General features: G+C 41.9%; 1 protein-coding gene across 4 annotated transcripts in view; it reads left to right on the top strand.

The window, feature by feature from the left end:
- The first annotated feature begins 6,031 nt into the window (after positions 1 to 6,031).
- The window catches only part of MON2 (MON2 homolog, regulator of endosome-to-Golgi trafficking), a 56,379-nt gene continuing 37,855 nt past the window's right edge, over positions 6,032 to 24,555 (top strand). For 3 of the 4 annotated variants that reach the window (XM_083463249.1, XM_083463248.1, XM_083463246.1), the window contains exons 1-6: positions 6,033 to 7,179; positions 13,065 to 13,128; positions 19,197 to 19,324; positions 20,689 to 20,820; positions 22,202 to 22,331; positions 23,232 to 23,329. In XM_083463249.1, coding sequence (XP_083319375.1) covers positions 7,069 to 7,179; positions 13,065 to 13,128; positions 19,197 to 19,324; positions 20,689 to 20,820; positions 22,202 to 22,331; positions 23,232 to 23,329 — 663 coding nt within the window. In that variant the 5' untranslated portion in view covers positions 6,033 to 7,068. Of the gene's footprint in view, positions 7,180 to 13,064; positions 13,129 to 19,196; positions 19,325 to 20,688; positions 20,821 to 22,201; positions 22,332 to 23,231; positions 23,330 to 24,555 lie in introns of all 4 variants that reach the window. The other variant, XM_083463247.1, reaches the window with a different exon arrangement.

Below are 24,555 nucleotides of genomic sequence, written 5' to 3'. Positions count from 1 at the left end.
TTTAGTCTTTTCATTTTTCTTTTACTAGGAAGTTTTTGGTAATGGATCGCCACATGTTGTCAAATATATTATATTACCATGGGTTGTAAAAAGGACACTGACAATATAAATATCTAGTTCCTACTACAGGGAACTAGATAAAAAAATACCTATAACTACAAAGTCCCGCCATCTTGAAGTACTAGCAATTCAAGGAGTTCACAAACATTCTAAAAAACCATGTGGGCAGAGTTCTTCCTGAACTCTTCAGAATGCATAGAAGAGCTAAATATCTGAATGGTCCCCATGACAGAAGCACTGGCAGTGATGTAGGGTGGAAAATTTTTTTATAGAAAGACTAAACTAGAACATTTTACTACTAATTAGTTCTCCAAGTACCTAAGTTATTCAAACATTCGCTACTAATAAACATTTTTTTAAGAAAAAATATCAATCCAGCATGTTATGGTTGCTCAGCCTTAAAGGGGCTGTACTATAACCTTTTGAGTAAATTTAAACTTCCACAGTGGTTAAATAAAAATACAAAAGTTCACATATGTCTTACTTTTAGTGAATTCCACTTGAAGATATTTCTTATTTATCTGCATAACTGGTCTATTTTTTATTGTTTATGACATAAATATTTATTACCGTAGTTTTTTAGAGAGTGTGATTGTGTTTTCCTTTTGACAGGCTTGTTTTATTATTATTAGGGACAGTATGCACAGCCAGCTGACATGTGGACTCTACATGTGGGTGGGACACAGGAGTCCTTAAAACTTAAAGCACGATTGCATGCTTTAAATTGGGGAGTGTTTCAATTAAATAGATGTGTGGTCCTAAAATGTTGTATATAGTTTTTTGTTCTGTCGATTCTACAGCTGTACAGTAAACTGAATGCTTCTAATATCAATTTGAAACAAAACCTTGAGGAGGATTCCACCCAGATTCGATGAGAGGTATATTTTATATTGTGTATAAAAACCACACACTGTATTTTTGGGGCATAATATAATAGTATTTCCGGGTTTATTAGTACTTTCACACCCCTGAACAATACTGTGGTCCAAAAGACATATCAGGCTCCCCAATTTAGAGTGGAGCTAGTAGGATAAGATGCAGCAACACCCACGCTGACTTATTTGACTTGTAATTTCTGAAAAGAATTGTGCTGCTATGATCACTGTAGTAACATCTGATTTTCATTCACTTACCTTTTTGCCTGTAGCAATAATGTGTTATTAACCATTTCATCTATATTATTTTTTTATCCCTGTTATGGCCTATGATCAATACAGGAACTGAACTGAACTGAAAAGAACCAGAGGCACTCATGAAAACACTTTGCATCAAAATTAAGCTTGAAATGGAACACATACTGTATGGGTAACTTATGGGCTGCCAATAGAATAGGTATGACTTTGGGGGGTAGCCAAAATCTTCTACTGTGGTTCAGTCCATTGTAGATAAATCAGTGAGAGCCTTGGGGCACAGTGCATGAAAGCAGATGACACTTTAATCATTTTATAATATCCTAGCGGGTGGCGCTGTGGGTTAAACCACAGAGCCTAGGACTTGCCGATCAGAAGGTTGGCAGTTCGAATCCTCGCGAAGAGATGAACTCCCATTGCTCGGTCCCTGCTCCTGGCAACCTAGCAGTTCGAAAGCACGTCAAAGTGCAAGTAGATAAATAGGTACCACTCCGGCGGGAAGGTAAACGGTGTTTCCATTCACTGCTCTGGTTCGCCAGAAGCGGCTTAGTCATGCTGGCCACATGACCCAGAAGCTCCCTCGGCCAATAAAGCGAGATGAGCGCCGCAACCCCAGAGTCAGTCACGACTGGACCTAATGGTCAGGGGTCCCTTTACCTTTACCTTAGGTGATAATATCCTGACCATAAAGATGTATGAGTTGGATTGACCCCAAATTTACAGAGCTGTTCAGATTCCAAATCATAATTTGAGCTGCATTTGACCTCTAAAATGAGGTAGTACAAGTAAGGAACGAAGAACTATCTTGAGCCTTATCCCCTTTGACCTGTACCACAAACTTCTAATAGCTGCTTTACTCTTGGATGGTAATACCTACACTTTGCTTAGTGACATTTCCCCCCTATACATCTCATCAAACTCAGTTATCACCTCCTCCTCTGTCTCTTTCTCAGACCCGGTTCTTGGAGGGCTCATGTATTTGGTATGATCATGAACATAAGGTCTTGCTAGGTCAGGCTATTGGCTCACCTAGTCCGACATGCTTTTCCCACAGTGGCCAACCAGATGCCTATGGGAGGCGCCAAAGCAGGACCTGAGCTCAACAGCACTCTCCCTCCTTGTGATTCCTTGCGAAAGATGTTCAAAGGCATACTGTTTCCAACAGTGGACGTAGAACATAGCCATCATAGCTAGTAGCCATTGATAGCTGTATTTTTTATGAATTTATTTAATCTTTTAAAGCCATCTAAATTGGTAGGCATCACTGCTTCTTGTGGGAATGAATGCCATAACTATACACTGTGTGGAGAAGTATATGCAACATGCTGCTGCCTGACTTCAGCCCTTTGCACGAGCCTAAATGATCAAGAAAATATTTCAAAACAATTTTCAGTAGTACTGGAAACTAGAAATGAGAGAAACAAGCTGTTGGGTTGATCATGAGATAAATGCTGAAGTACTAGTTTGCTCTAGCATAAAGAAAGCAATTTGAAATTCCTAATAAGCCAAGTGTCTCAAATATTTTACATCTGTATTTTAGCCATCTGTATGAGGCACAACTGAGGTATCTGGAGTTCTTGGAATCCTTACAGGAATAGAGCAAATAACATACACAGATAGTATTAGAACTTGGTTTAAGTAAGGGGTGGGGAAGCTATGGTCCTACAGATATTTCTGGGATCAGACGTCCATCAACAGTTTGAGGACTACAGGTTCAGCACCACTGGTTAAAGTGTTTTAAAAGGTAAAGGGACCCCTGACCATTAGGTCCAGTCGTGACCGACTCTGGGGTTGCGGTGCTCATCTCGCTTTATTGGCCGAGGGAGCCAGCGTTTGTCTGCAGACAGCTTCCAGGTCATGTGGCCAGCATGACTAAGCCGCTTCTGGTGAACCAGAGCAGTGCACAGAAACGCCATTTACCTTCCCGCTGGAGTGGTACCTATTTATCTACTTGCACTTTGTGCTTTCAAACTGCTAGGTTGGCAGGAGCTGGGACCGAGCAACGGGAGCTCACCCCATCACAGGGATTCGAACTGCCGACCTTCTGATTGGCAAGCCCTAGGCTCTGTGGTTTAACCCACAGTGCCACCTGCGTCCCTTAAAGTGTTTTAGGACTAGCTTAATTTTTGAATTTTCTGGAGCAGTTTTCTGTGTATGCCATGTACCCTTGCAGTGCACTATTTTCCCATTCCTATTCTCAGTCCATGGCATACTGTAATCTGGATGATACTGGTTGATCATTTGGTAGGCTAATGTGTAGATACAGTGGTGGATTTTACTTGAGACTGAAGCTTTTTGATCTCTTAGGATCTCAAACAATGCTAATTTTAATACAGTGAATACCTGGTGGTGTTTCAAATATTTTTGTACTACACTTTATCAAATTATCTCAGGACACTTTACAATAGCTGAAAGCACTGGTTTTGAACCAGTGTGCTTTGGCACCCTGGGGTGCCTTGAATGATGTTCAGGGGTGCCGTGGGCAACACTGGCCTCTGTCCCTCTTTCCTTCCCTCCCTCCTCTGATGCCCTCTTGCCTCTCTTCCTCCCCAAGGCTTGTACAGCTGTTTGTTGCAGCAGCCCTGGCTACAAGCTCCCCAGGCGAATGGTGCCTCTGGGGCTGGCCAGGGGGTGCTGGTTGCTAGGAGCTGAGGTGGCCTCAGAGTAAGCAAGCAAGCTGGTGAGGGAGCCCAGCCCGCCGGCCCTTGCTGTTGGGAAATGAACAGACAAGCAGGAGGGTGGGCAGGCAGGCGCTGTTCTGGTCTTTCATGTGCTTCCTGTGTGCAATGCCTGCCTGGGAGCTGAGTGCCTGCTGCCGCCACTGCTGCCTCCCAAGTTAAGATGCTGGCCTCATGTTCACCTTTGGCCAGTCTCCATTGCGCCACTAAGGCTGAAGGTCTCCTCTTCCCAGGCCCCTGTGGGGCAGTGTGAGGAGACACCTCACTTGAGCAGGAGGTGGGACAGCTCAGAGACCAGAGGCGGCAGCAGCAGCAGCTGCCCGGAGGACACCCAAGGAGAGAAGGCTGAGGGCACACCCCACAAGGGTGTTTGGGAAAAGGTGAGAAGCAGCCAGCTCTGCAGGCAAGAGGTGACATCACTTGTTTCTGAGTCCCACAGGGGTACGCAGAAAGAAGGTGGTTGGTCAAGGGAGCCATGGACTCAATAACGGTTGAAAACCTCTGGCTTCAAGTAATTATATAGTTGTTTTAACATTGCACCTTCTTATAACTTAAGCTGTTCACTACCAACAAAGAGTTTGCTAACTCATTTAAGTTAATCCAGTCTCTTTTATTTGATGTGCATTAGTTTGTATTTTCAGAAGTATGCATTCTTAATCCAAGAAAAAGCCAGAAGCCAGTATTCTAGCTATATTCTGTATTTCCTTATTACTGAAGTACTTGAGTGTATTCTTACCTCAGCATACATTTAGGATTGGATTGCAAGGTACAATTAAGGCAATGTGGCAGGATATTGCAATTAAAATATTTTAGAGGCTACGTATTTTGGGCATGTGAGTAGCCATGCTAAAGGCAAATGCTTTAATCAATCATGTGCATAAATGTAATCTTAATCATGTACATGTCTTACAGTAGTGTCACAATGACATGGTGGCTCTTAATTTTTTTTCCCTTAAGTCATCACCATGCCAGTATTATTGAGCTATTAGTTTAACAAGAGCCATATTTGAATAGAACAAGAACTGAAAAGTCAGTAGCACTTCCTCCACTTATAGCTATGACTTGATGCTCTAGCCTAGTGCTGAAAGGAGGAGAGGTTTTGGCAGAGTCCACAATCCTCTGGCCCAGCTCCTGGTTTGTCAGCTCTGTTCATACTGGTGAGGAGGTAGATAAAGAAAATCATTTACTCCCCTCCACACCCCCTGGCGTTTTCCACACCTTAACACAGCAGTATATTTTCTCTTGATGCTAATGTACACTTGTCAGGAAAATGTAGGAAAACCTAGCTCTCTGCTGACTACTTCTCTACCGCACATTTTCAAATATGTGCTCATGACAATTAGACTATGTTTAGAGCACACCTTAAACTGTGCAGCTAAACACGTAATGTGGGATGCATCACTCTTGTCACAAGCTGAAAGTAAATGAGGGTGCATGATAAAAAGGAGCCTTAGGAACGATTGCAGGCTAGCCTGAGGCTCTGTGAGGCAAATTGCTCGCCTAGGTCTGCTGCCGATTGCTCATGAAGAGATCATAGGCTCTTTCTAGATTACGCAACTTTGGCAATGTTATAATCTGTTCCACTAGGTACACATTGTAGAACTGTAGTATCTTGGCATAAGGAATGTGTATCTTAAAATGAGGGACAGCTGCCAACTTCCCCTTTAAAGAAGCAAGAACTGGAAGCATGGATATTAATATCAGTAAATGCACCTCATACTTAAGCAAAACAAACAAACAAAACACCCAGGAATAGTATTTATAATGCTTTTATCTCACTTCATAACCCTGGGATGCTCTCCAAGCAGCTTACAAAAAACAATTCTCACAACCACTACGGGGTTATGCAGGTGGCTTTTCCTGCATTCAAGCTTGGCCTTCATTGGTGTTCTCCGATGTAAGGGAAGAGGACTGAGCAACTGGATCTCATTCAACCCATGATGGACGCAAGCTTCTCCTGCTGGCACCTGCCAATTGCCAGGCAACAGTTGTTCCTGCAAAGGTCCTCTGGGCCAAAGCAACAGGGCTGATCAGCTGTAACCCACTCAATCCATAATGGAAGCAAGTTTTCCCTTACTGGCAGTGGTGTTGGCATCTGAAGCTATTATCAGTAACAGAACAGTGTTACGAACCGTAAAAAAAAAGACAATTAACACTGGTATTTTAAAGTAGGGGGCGGGATACAACACAAATCTTAAACAGATACCTTTTGGGTTTTTTTAAGGTAAAATGCAATGCAACGTGCTACACAATTTCCATTGTTTGATTAAGGAGCATTTGCCAGCCACGGGTGATGTCGATGGTTCAAAATGCTTATTAAGATTGCGAACCTGTATCGATTCCCCCTTGCGCAAGACCTACCGAACTCCCTAGGTTTTACGGCGGGGTAAGGATGTATATGGCATTGAGCAGACAGTAAACAACATGGATAATCCCTTATCTCTTTGATATGGCAAATCTGAGAGGCAGTGGCAGGGACGTTTTTAAAAAAAGCCGAGTCGGGGCTGCTGATAAAAATAATAAGAAGAATAATTTATTACTTATATGCCGCCCATCTGACTGGGCTGACCCAGCCACTCCGGGCGGATCCCAACAAAAAAAATAGTAAGAAAACAAGACAACATCCCACACTAAAAACTTCCCTGAACAGGGCTGGTGACGCAAGGAAATAAGTGCCGGCGATTTCAAGAAAGAGGAGCTGGAATCCCCTCCATACCACCTTGCATGGAGGAAGAAGCAAGAACTGCACATGCTCTGAGGAACCGACGGCCTCTTCTGCTCCGGGACTGCGTACAAACCAAGGCCGGACAGGGTCGCGCCCCGTCTTTGCCCCCCATCTTTCCGCCCCTGACAGACCCGCCTCAGCCCCGCCGTCCTCGGACCGCGCCACCCTGCGGGCCCTCCTCCCCTTCTTCGCACCGCCCCTTCTTCGCGAGGCCTGTGTCGTACGGAAGCGGGGCTGACGTGCGGCGGCAGCGGCGGCGCCCGGCATTGTGGGAGCGGGAGCGGACGTGGACGCGGCGGGGCCGGCCTTGGAGGCTGAGGCGGCTGCTGGTGGTGGTGGTGCTGCTTTTGCCTGTGGCTCCGCCTGGGACTTGACGGCCTCCGGGCGCCGCCACATTCAGACGGCGACGCTGGCTCGGCCGGGCCTGTCCCTTGCCGGCTTCGCGTCGCTGCCTTCCCCACACGGCGGAGGAGCCATGGCCGGGACGAGCAGCCCCGAGGCCGTGAAGAAACTGCTGGAAAACATGCAAGGCGACCTGCGGGCCCTGAGCCTGGAGTGCCGGAAGAAATTTCCTCCCGTCAAGGAGGTGAGGGATTTTTTGGGGGGGGGGGGAGAAACTGGACTGTCTCGGGTGGGGGGGCGTGTCAGTGTTTGTGTGTATTTCTTGTGTCGTGTTGGCCTTTCCCCGGCCTGCTTTAGGAAGAGATACGTGGGGTCTCGCTGAGGCCTTTCCTCTCCACCCACCCCCGTTGAGAACTGAAATCCCGGAGTGGAACCGAGTCGGGTGGTTGCGTCTACATTGCAAACGTCTGCACCACTTGGCCACCACGGTCCGCTTGCAGCACTTTCTTGTAACAAGCAGTTCCCGGTTGCACCTCCCTCTTCCCAGACTTCAGTCTCTCTAGTGGGCGAACTTTTTAAGTTTACATTTCTTAGGCTTAGCAATGGTGCCTTTTTTTTTGCTGGGGGAGGCAATCGATACCGCTCAAAAGATAGGCAAAAGCCTCCTTATCATCTGTTAGGATAACTTGGAGGCCCTTGTTTGGAGACAGGCGGCTTTGAATATAGTAGGTTTCAAGGCACCGACTGGTGGTAGCAACTGTTTGGGTAATCAACAAGGATTGCATTACCCAAACGAGTTTGCAAGCTGTTCCTGTTTTGCCACCGATAGGTAAGCAGGTTTCCGTTGTATATTAAATTTGAAAGTGGCACTTGGAACAGCTCCCATGTGCGTATCATATTGCTGTTTTGTCCCACTTGCGAGAGGTTGTTGCTGATGGTTTGCGTATGTGAGTCTTCAAACTTTGGTAAGGACTTCAGAATTTTAAGAACTTGAGCTCTGAGAAGCATGCCCTGTTTAATATTTTAAAACTAAGTAAATCAAGCAAAGTTTGTTTTTTGCAGAGTGAAATACTCAATGCTGAAGGTGAGAATCATAACTAATAATAATATAATATGAGTTAGGGTTGGGTGGCACTGTTTTGCAGTGGTTCTGGTCCTACTTGGATGGTTGTTTCCAGAGTGTGGTGCTTGAGCACTGCTATCATTGTCCATCCAGGTGATATTACCATCAGAGTATTATCAGACCACATTCTAGCCAGTCATAAGCATGGAGGGCTGGTATGGAGCATGGCTTGGGGAAGGACCATACAGAGATGTCTAGAGGGCTGCAGTTGCCCCCCAAGCCTGAGGTTCCCATCTCTGTGTAATGATATTTGCCCCTGTAAAAATTCAGGAGCTCTTGATTGTTGAAATCAATAAGCTAAGACTGTAGTGATGTTTTTAATGAATTGAAAGAGAATTGCATGTTGCTAGCATGGGGAAAGTAAACAAATATGTTAATTTGATATAAAACAACCTCTTAATGTGCTAACCTGAGGTTCTAATGTTTTGTTGTACTTTGTTATAGATTTGTTGTACTGTGCCTAGATTAAAATGTGGAGCAAAGGGTCTTCTGTTGTATAGTGTGAACCTCACCTCATTGATACCAAAAGTGTTCTAGGGTGTACTTAAAATCCATAGCTTCAACCTATAGGACACAAACGAAGATGCCAATTAAAGTATATTCCCATGAAAGGGTTTTTTGATGGGTGGGGGGTAATAGTATTGTATACCTAAAGGAGCATCTCCACCTGCATTGTTCAGTCTGGACACTGAAGTCTACCTCCAAGGGCCTTCTGGCGGTTCCCTCACTGCAAGAAGTGAGGTTAGAGGGAACCAGGCAGAGGCCCTTCTCGGCAGCGGCGCCCTCCCTGTGGAATGCCCTCCCATCAGATGTCAAAAAGATAAAGAACTACACAACATTTTGAAGATATCTGAAGGCAGCCCTGTATCAGGAAGTTTTTAATGTTTGGCGTTTTATTATGTTTTTATGTGTGCTGGAAGCCACCCAGAGCTTCTAGATGGGTGGGGATGATGGTGGTGGTAATAATAATAATAATAATAATAATAATAATAATAACAAGAAGAAGAAGATGAAGATGATCTGGGGGGGGGGACTATTAGAGCTTCAGTCAAAGCCTTCCATGCAAAAAAATGCAAAACATTTGGGTGTAACTCACCACGTAGTCATGCATCGAGTTTGTAGATTTGCCAAGTTGGTGGCAAAGTAAGTAGTAGGTACCAGTGGCGTAGCGTGGGTTGTCAGCACCCGGGGCAAGGCAAGTAATTTGCGCCCCCTAACCCGTGTATTTTGCGCCCCTAACCCGTGGAGCGCCCCCCCCCAGATGTTGTGCCCGGTGTGGCCGGCCCCCCCTGTACCCCCCACGCTACGCCACTGGTAGGTACCATCATAGATAGCACTGAAAGATGTGAGTAGGAGAGAAATGATTGCTTGATTTGATGGAAGATTTGACTTTCCTTAAGGCAGATTTGAGTAGTAAGTCTTCAAAGTTTTAAGAACAAAATTTGAGAATAACAGTTCTAAACTTCTACAGAATTTTCCTCTAGTTTCCATAAAATATTACAAATCTACAGTATGCAAGATGCAGGGCTAACGGAAAGTGGACTGTTTGGTAAATACACTATTTTTAAATGCTACAGTTAGACCCGCCTATTATTATTTCCTTTTTTGTAGGATATATTCACAATTTAAAGAATTTGAGAAGACAAACATTTGGGGGAGGCAGGATATAAAGTAACCTTTGTTCTTTGTTAGCCTGCGCTACATGTCTGGTTTCTAAAGTAGCATTGAACTGCATGGTACTCATTGCACAAGGAACATTAACCATTTTTTTAAACCCAGTAGTGAATCCTGTACATGAAAACAAAGCAGAATTTTTTTGTTTTAGTATTTTCACTATCATTCCAACAGCACATAATTTAGCAGGTGTATAGCTAGAATGCTTCATTTTATGTAGCTTGTAATTCCTTATATCCACTAACAGTGCAGTCCATTGCACATCTGCTCTCGCTGAACGCATTGGGACTTATTACCAGATGATCCAGGTTCACCCTCCAGAGCAGATTTTGGGGGCTCAGATTTAATGTTTAATGGTCTTGGCTACAAATTGTAATAACACAACATTAATAAAATTATAGGGATAAATGGAAAACCTTTTTTGTGTTGAATTTCAGTTTATACACATTTAACTTCCATTGTCAATCTATGTTCAAGCATGACAATAAAAACTTTACAATTAGAAGGGATATATTTAAAAGTACAATCATATGCTCAGCGTGATCTTGCAGACAGACAGTGAAGCCAGGGCCCGTGGTTAATGGAGTCTTTGTGCCATGTACCACTAATACATGTGCTGGACAAAGCCAGGCTATATCTGTATGCTGAGTAATACTATGGTGGTTACTCTTTTGTATATACAGTGGTACCTCGGGTTACATATGCTTTAGGTTACATACGCTTCAGGTTACAGACTCCGCTAACCTAGAAATAGTGCTTCAGGTTAAGAACTTTGCTTCAGGATGAGAACAGAAATCGTGCTCCAGCGGCACAGTGGCAGCAGGAGGCCCCTTTAGCTAAAGTGGTGCTTCAGGTTAAGAACAATTTCAGGTTAAGAACGGACCTCCAAAACAAATTAAGTACTTAACCCGAGGTACCACTGTACAGTGGTACTTCGAGTTACAAACGCCTCAGGTTACAAACTCCACCAACCTGGAAGAATTACCTCAAGTTGAGAACTTTGACCCAGGATGAGAACAGAAATTGTGTGCCAGCAGCGCAGCGGCAACAAGAGGCCCCATTAGCGAAAGCACGCCTCTAGTTAAGAACAGTTTCAGGTTAAGAACGGACCTCCAAAACAATTAAAGTTCATAACCGGAGGTACCACTGTAAAACCTACTTTGTGTGGCTTATTCTTTTGCCCCTGTAACTGTCCAAGAAATAGGCACAAGGTTCTACTATCGTCCTTGGGCTCTATACCAAAGATATTTGGGAACATTTTTCCTGTGAGAAACTAGTAAAGAAAGTGTCACTCTTTTAAAAGTGGTTTTAGGCCATTTATTTCATTGTCCTCAGCAAGGTAGCTTTAGCAATTACTTGATACAACTGACTGTTAGTCCTCCACAACTCTGCTCCTGCTTTCATTTAGAGTCCGTCAGCAGAAGCTGACAGTTTTGAGTAGCGCTGCCTTTCTAGCTGAGTCAGCAGTTTCAAGATTCTGAACTAGGATTGCAGTTTTACAGAAGGTTCAGGTTACTGCTGAGGCAAAGTTATCTGCTATCTAGGAGCACAGGCATTGGTGTGGTAAAATATTTAACAAGCTAATAGGAATACTTAAAAGGACTGAATTTTTCAGCTGTACACTAGTCCTTAAAATGTACTAACTTCACTTATTGAAAGAGCTGCGTTGTATAATAAATAATAATAATAATAATAATAATAATAATAATAATAATAATAATATTTATACCCGGCCTATCTGGCTGGGTTTCCCCAGCCACTCTGGGCGGCTTCCAACAAAATATTAAAATACAATAGTCTGTCAAACATTAAAAGCGTCCCTAAAACGTATGTAAATATATATGTCAATAATTCAAAGCTATTCAAAGTTGTAATATTTTATTCTCTCTCATTTCCCCTCCTAGTCCCTTTAATATTCATGTTTGTTTGTTTCCCCCCCCTCTTCTGATTGTTACTTTTTATGGAGCTATTTTAAACATCTAGCAAATGATGTTACAAAAATAATTAAATGAAACTAATTATTTCATTTCACACAGTTCACACAGCACTTTGACATTCAAATAAGGCAATATACTTGATCATGTGCTGGTTTGCAAGGCATTAGGGTTTTTTAAACTGGATTCTTTAACATAGTCATTTACAGAAGCCCTTGAAACAGAAAGAAATATGAAAGTTGTTTATTATATTAGACATGTTCACTTCTATAAGTTTCCCCCAAGGTTGTATATGAAACAATATTTGATATAAGAATATGTGGTTTAAAATTGGACTACATAGAATGTCATGAAAACTTACTATTTAACGTTAAATACACAAAATACTCTGGTATCTTTTTTCTCTTTGGTAAAACAGAGTGATTAAGTACTTTATTAATTTGCTAATAATGCAGTTCTATACACACTTAACTGGTCACAACTTCTATTAAACTCAATGGGACTTACTTTTGATTGGAATTGTGCTATAAAATCTTGCAACCCTGGTTTCATTTAACTTTTTTTTTGTAGCAGAACTTTGTTAGGGAATACATAAAAAGTAGAACATTGTGGCATTCTAGTTAACTTTTCAGCTGAGTCAAGAATGTTTTAACATCTTTTTAGTTACAGTACCCTTGTTGGATTTTCTGCTGCATTAGCAAGAGTGTTGTGTATTAGATTTAGTTGGCATCTAATCTGTGTATAAGGGAGTGGTTGGAAGTATAGACTGTGCTGATTGGTGCATGCACGCTATCTGTGTAGACACAAGATTCGTATTCATGTCTACCTCTCTGAATGCCTTGGATATTGTGTGTGAAACATGAATGAGTTCAGAAAAAAATAGTTTGGGTTGCCATGGGATGTTCTTAGACAGAAATTGTGTATTTATTATGTTTATCCTTTAAGCAACTTCCATGCCAACACCTCAGAACTGTGTTTTTTTAACTAGGCGTTTATTGAACGCACTTGGGTATATCATAGGGGACCTTAAAAAGTGAGAAAATTTGCAAATAATAAAGAGATAACGATGTGAAGGTCTTAAGGTGGAGATGGGAGATGTAATAAGACTCGGTTGTTAATACATCACATTCTGGGGCATTGAAATATGCTTTCATGGGAAGCAATTTCTGCCGCAAGATTTTGCAGGCATAACAACTTTAATTTCACTTCTGTTAAATGAAGAATTGCTTTCATATAGTACAGTCTGAGAAGTAGCTTTTAGATTGTAAGCCTGAGGTCAGCGATGACTTACTACCGATTTTAGTAAGCTGCTATGGGAGCCATTTCAGCTGAAGAATAGGATAAAATGCTTCTAAGAAAAAACTAATAAATTAATAATCTCTTGTCTTTTCTTTACAGGCTGCTGAGTCAGGAATAATAAAAGTAAAAACGATAGCTGCACGAAACAGTGATGTCTTGTCAGGTAAATATTTACAAACACCAAAAATCCTAATCAGAAAATTCATTTTAAGTCTCTTTAAATCAAAGCTTTGTGTGTGATTTGGTGTTGAATATCTTTAGTGCTTTTAGAACATGAAGATAATAATCTATGGGTTTTCAATAAAAGTTATGACAGTGTGCTAGTCCAATTTTTCATCAAAGCAGGTGAAATATATACAGTTATCAAAATTCTGGGATAGTCTTTGGTGTCTGAAGATCCTGTTTGAATCCTCACTGATTTCCAGGTACTCAAGTTCAGGGAAAGTTTACACAGCAAGCACCTGCTTACGTTCTTTAGGATTCCACCTCATTATCCCCACCCCAGCAAACTATGATTCCTAGCTTAGCATTTGATTTGAACTGGGAATAGAGGGTTGTGTCGCTCCACAATGTGAAGCCAGTGGCATGCCATGCAAATGCATCCATTCCCTCTTGTAAGAAAGCATTAATTACCTTCCTAGCTCAACCAGCTGACCCCTCCCTGCCCAATTTTGTAAATGAAGAGGGGCAAGGATCCAACAGTTGTTGCACAAACCTTACCAAATGCTCTGTCCACGCCCTCAGGCTGCAACAACTGAAACCTGTCCAACAACATCCAACAAATAAGTGCTCCAGAATTGCCTGCTCTAAAACCTGGAGTCCAAGTTCCAGTGGATGCAAGTGATTTTATCCTCATAATGGTTTGCAAACAGTCACAGGCTCTACCATGTGCCTAGGCCCACAGGTAATAGGCCTTAGCCACCCAGAACAACTGCACTGGATGACAAAACTGGGTCACAGAGGAGAAGTAAGCTTACTTTGCCACCTTCAGACCTACTGAATAGAGTCTGACCTGAGCACATTTGCTGCGATTTTCCCCCACCTGCTCACTCGCTTAATAGTTCTCACTCTAGAGCATAACACAGCTCTGCTTACTTTGCTCGTTGGAAAAGGGTGTTCAGACTCCCATGTCACCTCTGTGTTTGGCAGAAGAGCCAGCCTTGCCAATTGGAAAGCTCCCTGGGGCCCTCCGGAAAACCATTTGAATCCATTAGTCTCCAGGAGTTGGCCATTTTAATAGGTCCTCCATTCCTGCAGTTTTAGAATTCTGAAATTCTAAAACTCAACAACAACACCCCACCCCCCGGTTTATCTTCTCCCTTCTCAACCAAGGATGACAAATATTGAGTGTGCCCTCCTACAAATGTTGAGCTACGTTGGGGCAGCCCCATGGATGTCATGGTGACCCTGAGTATGCTATTGGCCAGAATATGTAGAAACACACTCCTGGAGGTATGGTTGTATGATCTGGAGTGACACCAATCTTAATACAGGGTGCACACCCTGCTTTTTTGTGTGTTTTAGCTATTATTGGTGTAAGTTAACACAGTGTACAGTGTCTTGTGCCAAAACAAAGCACAGAACTGGATGCAATTCAATACCATCCTGTAGAGGACAGTCTTCCGGGGTTGAGGGTATATCATTTGTGTTGGCCCATATTTTATTTTGGGTTGCATATCCCCTGTTCCTTATTGTGTTCCATGTATTTTTACTGCTATTTGCATTATACAAACAACAACAACAATAATGTATTATGTTACTGTATTAGCTGTTACTGAAGTACTCCAAAACTTATAGTTTGACAGACATTTTATAGATGTAGGTGCCCTGTTTCATGAGAGAGATGCTGCAGGAAAATGGCTTCTGCAGACTAAGCCAATATGCACATGTCTGCTCTTTTCCCTCCCAATTCCAAACTGTCTTATGGGTCATCCAAGTGAAAATTGATGTCTCCTTCCAGTTGAACAGCAGAACAAAGAAGCAAAATTGCTGGTGATATGGAGAAAAGGATGTGTTGCTGCATGGGTGTGTTTGGAGAAGTAAAAGTGATAGAGAGGACCTCTCCAAAACATTCCTCCCACAACTCATTCTGTGAAATTTAATAGACAGTAAATGAAATATTGCTAGTTTCAGCCTTCTTTCTTTAGTTATATTAATTACTGAATGAATCTATGTTTTTAATGTAGAATTTTAGGGTAACCAAATACAATTTAATATATTGCTTGTAACTATTGAGAGGGTAAAATATCCCCAAATCTCACAGAAACTGCTTCTTATGATGTTTTGCAAACTGGAAGTGAAGACAACTGGAAAGAGTGTCTGCAGGAGTCAGAGATAATTTTGTATTGATGGCAATAGTGGCAGTGATTTGAAAGCATACAAAATTCAAATAAATTGTGTACTTCCCTTTCTAAAGCTAAGTAGCTCTGACGATCTTCCAACTAGTACTTCAATTGGAGCTTATCTGGATACCCCATGCCCACTTCTTAAACAAGGGCTAGGAAATGTCTGGCCTGCTGGTCAAACTTGGCATTCCATGAAATTTGGCCCACAATACTTTTTTCACCACCTGTCCCCACATCTGATGCTTTACGTGGGGCAGGTGACATCATGTATGGGGCAGGTAGAGATGTGGTTGCCAATGCACAAATAGGAGGCTTGTGCATCACTTTCACAATCACTTTCAAGTACACCTCTCTATTCTGTCATCCTGGAAAGTCTGCTGCTGATTCGAAGCCTGTGCAGCGATCTTGGTAATGCCTGCAGAAATCCCCTTGTGCTGGGGTTCCCAAGTGCCTGTCAGCCACCCACCCCAGTCAACAACAGTCAGAATTAGACAGTCCATACTGCAAAAATTTAAATAATTGCCTTAGGAGATTAAAAAAAAAACCTGTAAAAGAGTTTACCATATATGAGCCCCATTTGCCCAGTGCAACAAGAAATTGCCAGAACAGGAAAGTTTTCACCAACTTTCCTCTCCCACCTCCCAATAATTTGTCCATTTTAAAAATTTAACTGTTCTTGTGTGTACCTTGCTCCAATATTGTGGTAGTATTATATGAACTTTGAATTATTTAGATTTTATGGAGGAAAATGTATGATGTCACCAAGGACACCTATACCCACTTTCCTGGAAGTGAACCCTATTAAACTCAATCTTTCATTTGAGATTTACCTGTTACCATCTTCATTCCAGCTACCCAATCTGATTAGTTTTATATTCACTCATATTACTGTTATGAACCAATAGACTTTGAAAAATGCTTTATTTTTCTATTTCATTTCCTCCTGTTCACTGGTCCACAACCGGTATCTTAAATAACTAATTAAGATTAGAAAAACATTTCTCTTGTTGGTTATTATTCTTTTAAATGTGATGTTGCACTAGCAAGTCTTAAGCGTTTGTGTCACCAGAGAAAATATTTATAGTTGCTTCTGTGTACTTGAGAGTACATGAGTACAGAAGGGCAGGGGCAGGTGGTCTGTTACAGCAAAAATGATGCCACAATTAGTTTTTATTGTTTAGATTAGCTGATTTTGAATAATTACACTAGTATTACTTAAAGAATATACTTTAGAATAGTTCTTGCCCTATTTTTTCATTTTAACACTTCTATTTAATTTATTTTTCTTTTGTTTTCATTGCTATCATGAATGCTGACATAAGTGGGAAAGCTATGACAGGTAATGTCAGCTATAATCCAAACAAACTTGCACTAAGAGACAGAAGAATCTCATCATATCTGTTTAAAGAACTAGATAGCATACAGTGATTTAGTGTATGGAAGACAGTTGCAGCTTCACAAATATAATTATGGGCAAGACTTACAACGAGTAACAAAACTCTGGATTAGTCTTAAAAGACATAAGCAACCTAGAAAACAGCAACAGTGGAATTCCACCCACACCCAGTGTAAATTTATATGACATAATAGAACCTCTGAAACCACTTTGTACTGAGTCAGACCATTGCCTACCACACTGACAGCTCTTTGGGGTTTCAGACTAGGGGACATTTCCAGCCCTACCTGGAAATGCCAGGGATTGTTCAGAAACCTTCTGCATTGCAGAGCAGATGCTCTACCACTGAACTATGGCCCTTTGCCCTAATTAGGGAGAATAATTAGCTAATTAGACTTCAAAGATTATGTGCCTAGAACACTAATACAGTAGCACTTGGAAATACTTACTAGTACTTTTTATCTATATCCTAGTACTTTAATTTACATTGTACAATTCCTCTTTAAACTCAACATTATTTACAAGGTCTTAATGCTTTTACATTTAATGGCTGCTTTGATAAACCTGTGAATAATCTTCTAAGACACGATACATCTGTGCATTAATATAGATGCCTTCACTACTTACATTTTCCTAGAAAACCAAATTGAGATTTCTCTTTTAAAAAACAAACAAGCCATACACAGTTTGAGGCCTTTCACTCTCTCTAGGCTTTTCCAGTTTCAAGTAATTGCGTTCTGATATGATTTGAAATGGTATTTTGTATCATAGAATTGTAGAGTTGGAAGGGACCACGAAGGTCATCAGTACAGTATCTCTGTTACTATTTCTAATTAATCTGCTGTAGTGTCACTGATAATACAGAACTGGGTTGAGGGGTTATATAACTGATGCCCCTTTGGATAGTTTCTGTAGCTCAGTATGCTGGATATTCCTAATATAATTCTCAGTGTTATGGGTTATAATCTGTTAGTGTTCTTTGCACTGTTGCACCAGCAGATGCATCTGCTCATGGAAGGGGAGGCGGTAATTTGGGCTGATTTTCCTGATGGACCTAACACCCTCCCCCAAACTGTTCTGGAGGATTGAGGGGCCCTCAGAACAGATTTGGGAGAGGAACTAGGCAAAAGCCACTTCCCCTTCTCCCCCATGAGCAGATGTTTCCTGCTGGATCAAACTTCCTTGTGCTTGTGCAAGAAATAGACTATCACCCTATAGTACCTAATAAGATTCTAGAAAAGAGATGCATTTCATACAACATACCGTATTTTTTGCTCTATAAGACGCACTTTTCTCTCCTAAAAAGTAAGGGGGAATGTGTGTGCGTCTTATGGAGCGAATGCAGGCTGCGCAGCTATCCCAGAAGCCAGAACAGCAAGAGGGATTGCTGCTTTCACTGCGCAGCGATCCCTCTTGCTGTTCTGGCTTCTGGGATTTTTTTTCTTGTTTTCCTCCACCAAAAACTAGGTGCGTCTTATGGTCTGGTGCGTCTTATAGAGCGAAAAATACGGTAATTTATGGATCCCATTCTTTACCAGCTCAGAACTTTGGTAAACTTCTGTCAGTATACTTAAGTGAATTTTGAGTGCTGAATCCTGCTTATTTGCATAAGAAGTGCTTGTTTTAATTAGTTTCTTCAGCTAGTTTCTCTCTCCCCACCCCATCCCCAGTTAAGTATAAGACAAAATACTGGATAATGCTTAGTTGTAAGACAAAAATCCAGTTTAAAATTTCCATGTTTGGAATCAGAAGTGTATATACTTCTGCAGTAGCTGTAGTTTTGAGAGTTGTGTATTGTACTCACTGTGAAAGGATAAAATTCCAGATAGAGTTTAATATCAATGTATAATTTAAAACTATAATTCCTATAGACTCACTATGGGTATCTTTGAGAACCTGGCACATGTACGATTTTGCAAACCAGGCTACCTTTCAATTAAATTAAATATTACTATACTGTGCAAACAGTGTGTTCACATAGAGCAAGTCTATGTTGAAACAAGTAGGCTGCAACTGAGACTTGCTCTTTGAAGGAAAGGTGACATCAAATCATCAGTCTTCTGTTCCATAGTACTCTGTTCAGACTCTTGTATTCATGTGCAGTGAACATAAGGAGTTATTTTCTGCTGTGTTGGATCACAGAGCTATCTTGCCCATGACAAAATGGGCACATAGGAGAGTCAGTATAATATTGTATATGGTGTATGAGAATGGGGTAATTCAGAGGCTTGGAAAGCAAAGTGAATGCAAGGAGTAAATGCTGTGCAAACAGGCAGGTAAAAGAAGATTCAAGCACCTGTTCCAAAAGGTTATTACCGTGGATATAAAATTAAAGTAAAAGTTCCAAATTTGTAACTCTTTCCATCTCTTTTATATATATTTTCCATGAAATACCACTATAATTATATTAATTTTCAGCAGATGGTTTTCTTTATTAATCAAAACTGCGGACTTGTGATATTGTATATTTACTTTTTCTCCATTTGAAAGCCTTGAAAGAGAACAGCTCAGAAGTGGTTCAGCCTTTTCTAATGGGCTGTGGAACAAAAGAACCAAAGATCACCCAACTATGTCTAGCAGCTATACAAAGGCTCATGTCTCATGAAGTTGTTTCAGAGGTAAGACTTGGGGTAGTCAAGTAATGATATGGAAGTATTGCCTAATTTACATAGCTGAAGAATCATTAAAAAAATTAGAGTATCCTAATAAGATAATTGACAAGGCATAGCCTTTAGGATCAGTGTAGATGTAACACTACTCCAGAGGGTTGTCTTCTTGCAGGAGTATTCCCCTTCAGTTTTATTTTCAGATGAAATGTATTTAGCATTATGAGAGTTAGTATGGTGTGTAGTATGTTGAGTGTTGAGGTTAGAGGAGACTCACTCAACCATGAAGCTCACTGAACATTTTTTAACCATTTGGCAACTCTCTCCTACTCTACAGGCTTCTTGTGAGGATAAAGTGGAGTTGGTAGGGGATGAGTCATGTGTGCTGAACTATGTTAGCATAAAGGCAGCGTAAGCATATAAATATACCTACGGCACAATTTTGAGTCATGGTTAGATGCTGGTACACAAACTGCAGTTTAAGGTCTCTCTGGCTAGTGTTAACATTGATGTTGGTGTAGCACAACTTGAAAACTGAGGGGAAGGGGAGGTGTATGCAAGTCACCCAGGAGAATTACACCAAACCTTACACTTTAGGATTATAATTCAAAATGGTCAGCTGCTCTAGCTTTATTGAGGCTTTGGCTGCTGGTACAACTTAACACTCACCCAGGGAATGAATTCCCACACAAATAAAATTCTCTTTTCAGTGACCTCATCTTGTCTTGCACAGTGCTGAGTCCTCACCCAATACTGCTGCTGGTCCCATCACACTTGCTGATTCTCCCCAGCTTCTAAGCTCCATGGCACCCTAGTATTCCTTTCTCCAGGCTATTAAGTTTGAGGAGTGGCCAGGTTGTCCTTCTTGGGACCCTCTAGGGTCACATGCAGTGAACCAGTCTCATGGTATTCTCTCCTTAAGGAGTTGAGCTGGAAGGAAAGCCTATTAGCAGGATTCCCTGACCCCGCTGTCAGGGGAAGAAGGGTTAAGAGATTATATGCCTTTGCTTTTTCTTCTGCAAGCCAGTCTCCCTCTCTTCTACGACTGCTGCCTCTGGGCTATTTAAACTCAGTAGTTCCAAAAGTGCTTTGTTATTCCCAGGTGGTAGCAGCTTTTCCCTTCCCCACCTCTTTCTTGGGTAGGCAGAGTGAGTTGCAGCCCTGCTTCCCGTAGAGGGGGATTGGGGCCTTCTTAAAAGGTCAGTCAAAGAAGAGAACATATTGCTTGAGGCAATCCCCTGCAGATCTTTACAGGGTGAAAAAGCATTTTCAATATTTATTAAGTATGATAGAATTAATGATTGACGCTTCTATAGTCATTTCCCCCCACATAGTATCTTGGCATCGAATAGCCCATCTCAATTTTTGTTCCCAAGGTTGCTGCTGGAAATGTTATCAATATGCTTTGGCAACTGATGGAAAATAGCCTTGAAGAACTCAAGCTTCTTCAGACGGTCCTTGTATTATTAACAACCAATACAGTTGTCCATGATGAAGCACTTTCTAAGGTAGGCATTGTATAAATCAAATTGTGGTATTTCATTATATGTTAACCAATAAATATGAGCTGATCTTGAAAATTCCATGGTGAATCTCAAGTAAGTTTCACAGGCTGTCTTTCATTGTACACCAAAGGAAATATTCAGAAAAATGGCACACCAGTGTGGCTTATTTACACAATCCCTACAGGCCTGTTCAAGTAATACTTTACAGTGGTGCCTCGCAAGACGAAATTAATTCGTTCCGCAAGTTTTTTCGTCTAGCGAATTTTTCGTCTTGCGAAGCACAGTGTCGGAAAAGTTTTGGAAAAGCTTCAAAAATCACCAAAAACCTCAAAAAAGGCTACCACACCGCGTTCTATGAGTTGCTCCTCGAAGTCAAGTCGCAACTGTATTAACGGTGTTAAGAAAAAGGAAACAAACTTGCAAAAAACGCAAGACGTTTTTGTCTTGCGAAGCAAGCCCATAGGGAAATTCGTCTTGTGAAGCAGCTCAAAAACCGCAAAACCCTTTCGTTTAACGAGTTTTTCGTCTTGCGAGGCATTCGTCTTGCGGGGCACCACTGTAGCTTTGAAATTCTTCTCAGGAAAGGACTGAGAGTGACCCATGGTCTCCTATGTTTCCTTAATAATAGCATTCACAAATAGCAATATTAGGAAAAGGATCATTTAGATGTTTCATTAGTGTGGATGAATTAGTAAAATCGGGGGGAAATCCAAGATGGCCCTTTTCGCAATTGGCAAATTGCCTTTTCTGGCAAATATGAGAGTAATCCTTCAGGTGGGCATAATGGCAGAAAAGGACCAAAATATATTTGTTCTTCATCTGAGCTTTTGCCAAAAACGTTTTCAATATCATTTTACACTTAGATTATAATTAGGTTTCTGGGCAATGTAAAATGTTTTAAAGCTGGCAAAATAAAATGTTGAGTTAAACTACAAGCTTATCAAAATTATGCTGCAACTATTTAATCTCATCCATTAAAAGTTATGTCAGCTATGGTGATCGGATTATGCATAGTTTGGATCAAGTTTTCAGTAAAAGAGAGCTGCACAGTTGTGAGGCTGTCTGAGAGTGTCTCTTTGTATTATTGCTGTTTGTGCTTGGCACACGGGTGACAGTCAGAGGGGCATCCTTGAGGCATTCTTGACATGAAAGTGTTGAAGCAATCGTGTGACTTGTACATTATTATTTTTCTTTTCACATGTGAAGAGGCTTTTGATGAAACATAAAGGAAGAGTCAGTTTCCAAGATAGATGCATTTTAGGATGGCAGAAACTTAAACATCTTTAAATTCAACTTACTTCATGTTTTAGAAACTTATAATTTCTACACCTCAGCTTTGATTATTATTTGGGTTGTGTAATGAGTACTGTTTAAATTTTTTTAGGCAATTGTCCTTTGCTTTCGGTTGCACTTCACAAAAGACAATATCACAAATAATACTGCAGCAGCCACAGTACGGCAAGTCGTTACTGTTGTTTTCGAAAGAGTCGTTGCTGAGGATGAACACTATAAAGGTGGGTATGTGTTTGTATTGCAATTAAAATATTACATAAGATTTGGTACTTATAGCAAAAGTCTGTTTGCTGTAAGTAGGTGGAGCCCAATATAGCAGTACCCTGATTCTAAAAGGAAACAGATTAGTGTATAGCGCTTCATCCACTGGCAGGGGAAGAGGAGTGTGGGGGAAGCGCACCGCCCCTGGCAGCGCGATCCCGGTGGGGTGCCATCGCGGCTGCCCTCCCACCCGCGCTGGGTGCCATGCCCCCAGGATGCGAACCACACCCCGGGACACGCACCAGATGAAGCTCCGCCACTGGCTTCATCTGAGGAATTTGGAGGGCCAGGTCAAAGATTATCCCGTTTTATCATCACAGCAATCCTGCATAGGGTATGCTGAGATGAGTGGAGACTTCAGCCTAGGCCTACCCAGTCAGGGTCAAAATTCAACACTCTATTAATTTGGAAAGTGTAATTGATAAAGAAAACGTGGCTTTTGAAGCATGGATACCAATTTGTTCAAGTGTTACATCATGTGGGTTTTTTAATGAAGCTGTCTGCTGTAGGCTTTGAATTGACAGGTTGTTCAGTAACTGCAAGTCATGCTTTTTACCTTGTGTTTAGTTGGAGAAATGTGCTTCTTGATTGCCAGTTCTCTACTACATGCCTTCTGAATGTTACTTGTCACATCTCTGAAACTGGAAAAGTAACTAAATGCAACTCTGTTCTACCCGGCAGTAGCAAGAGGGAAGAGAGAGAGAGCAACTTTGGGGGGGGGGAATGTTGGTGTCGACCACAAGCACCTGCTAAAACCCCCAAGTTGCTGCATCAGCCTTAGTTAATATATATATAAAATTGAACAGCCATGCATTCTTTCTTAACATTATGTTTCTGAACTGGATCTGTGTTTTGTACAGATATTATAGAGCAACCAATAGGAATTCAAGGAAACAGTAACAGAAGATCTGTCAGCACCTTGAAACCATGTGCTAAAGATGCATATATGCTTTTTCAGGTATTGGAACTTACTTGAATTCTTGTCGTTCTTTTTATTATATACAGTCTAATTTACGTACAAAGTTAAGCTTTTGAGATCAGTCAATAGTCATTTGTTACTTTTGGTTTGAGAGATAATATGATGCAAGCATTTTGAAGAGAGAAAAAAGGTTAACGTATACAGAGCATTCTTAATATTATGGAGGAAAAGCATAGCATGCTGGACATAATTCTTCTGCTCATCTCTAAAAGCTATAGAGCTCAATATACGGAGGAGCTACAGAGATGGTAAAAGGGAGCAATTTGAGAAGCTAAAGGTTTGGATCCATTCCAGTCCGGCTTCCGCGCTGGTCATGGGACCGAGACGGCTCTGGTCGCCCTAACAGATGATCTCCATAGGCAGCTGGATCGAGGCGGGTCGGGGCTGCTGATTCTTCTAGACCTGTCAGCAGCCTTCGACATGGTCGATCACGAACTTCTGGACCACCGCCTTGCCGACGTGGGGATCCAGGGCACAGTCCTTCAATGGCTGCGCTCGTTTCTCTCCGGTCGGGGACAGAGGGTGGCGCTTGGGGGGGAATTGTCATCGCGCCACTCCTTGGTGTGTGGAGTGCCTCAGGGTGCGATTCTCTCCCCGATGCTTTTTAACATCTTTATGCGCCCCCTCGCCCAGCTTGTCCGGAGTTTTGGGCTGGGTTGCCATCAGTATGCCGATGACACCCAACTCTATCTGTTGATGGATGGCCATCCTGACTCGGCCCCAGATACACTGACCAGATGTCTGGAAGCTGTGGCTGGATGGTTACGTGGGAGCCGGTTGAAGTTAAATCCTTCGAAGACAGAGGTCCTCTGGCTGGGACGGAGCGATATGGGATTGAGGGGGCAACTCCCATCTCTTGTGGGGGTGCAATTAGTGCCAGCATCGTCCGTTAAGAGTTTGGGTGTAATCTTCAATACCTCCCTCTCTATGGAGGCGCAGATTACAGCTATAACAAAGGCGGCATTTTTTCATCTCCGCCAAGCTAAGCAGTTGGCTCCTTATCTCTCTCGCCCTGACCTAGCCACTGTGATCCATGCGACGGTCACCTCCAGACTGGATTATTGTAACTCGCTCTACGTGGGGCTGCCCTTGAGACTGACCCAGAAACTCCAGCGGGTGCAGAATGCCGCGGCGAGACTCCTTATGGGGTCTTCGCTGCGAGATCATATCCATCCGGTATTATACCAGCTGCACTGGCTCCCGGT

This window comes from Podarcis liolepis, assembly GCF_965112155.1.
Source record: "Podarcis liolepis genome assembly, chromosome: 10".
NCBI lineage: Eukaryota > Metazoa > Chordata > Lepidosauria > Squamata > Lacertidae > Podarcis > Podarcis liolepis.
The sequence above is the reverse complement of the archived record's forward strand: the minus strand, read 5'-3'. Positions and strand labels throughout refer to the sequence as shown.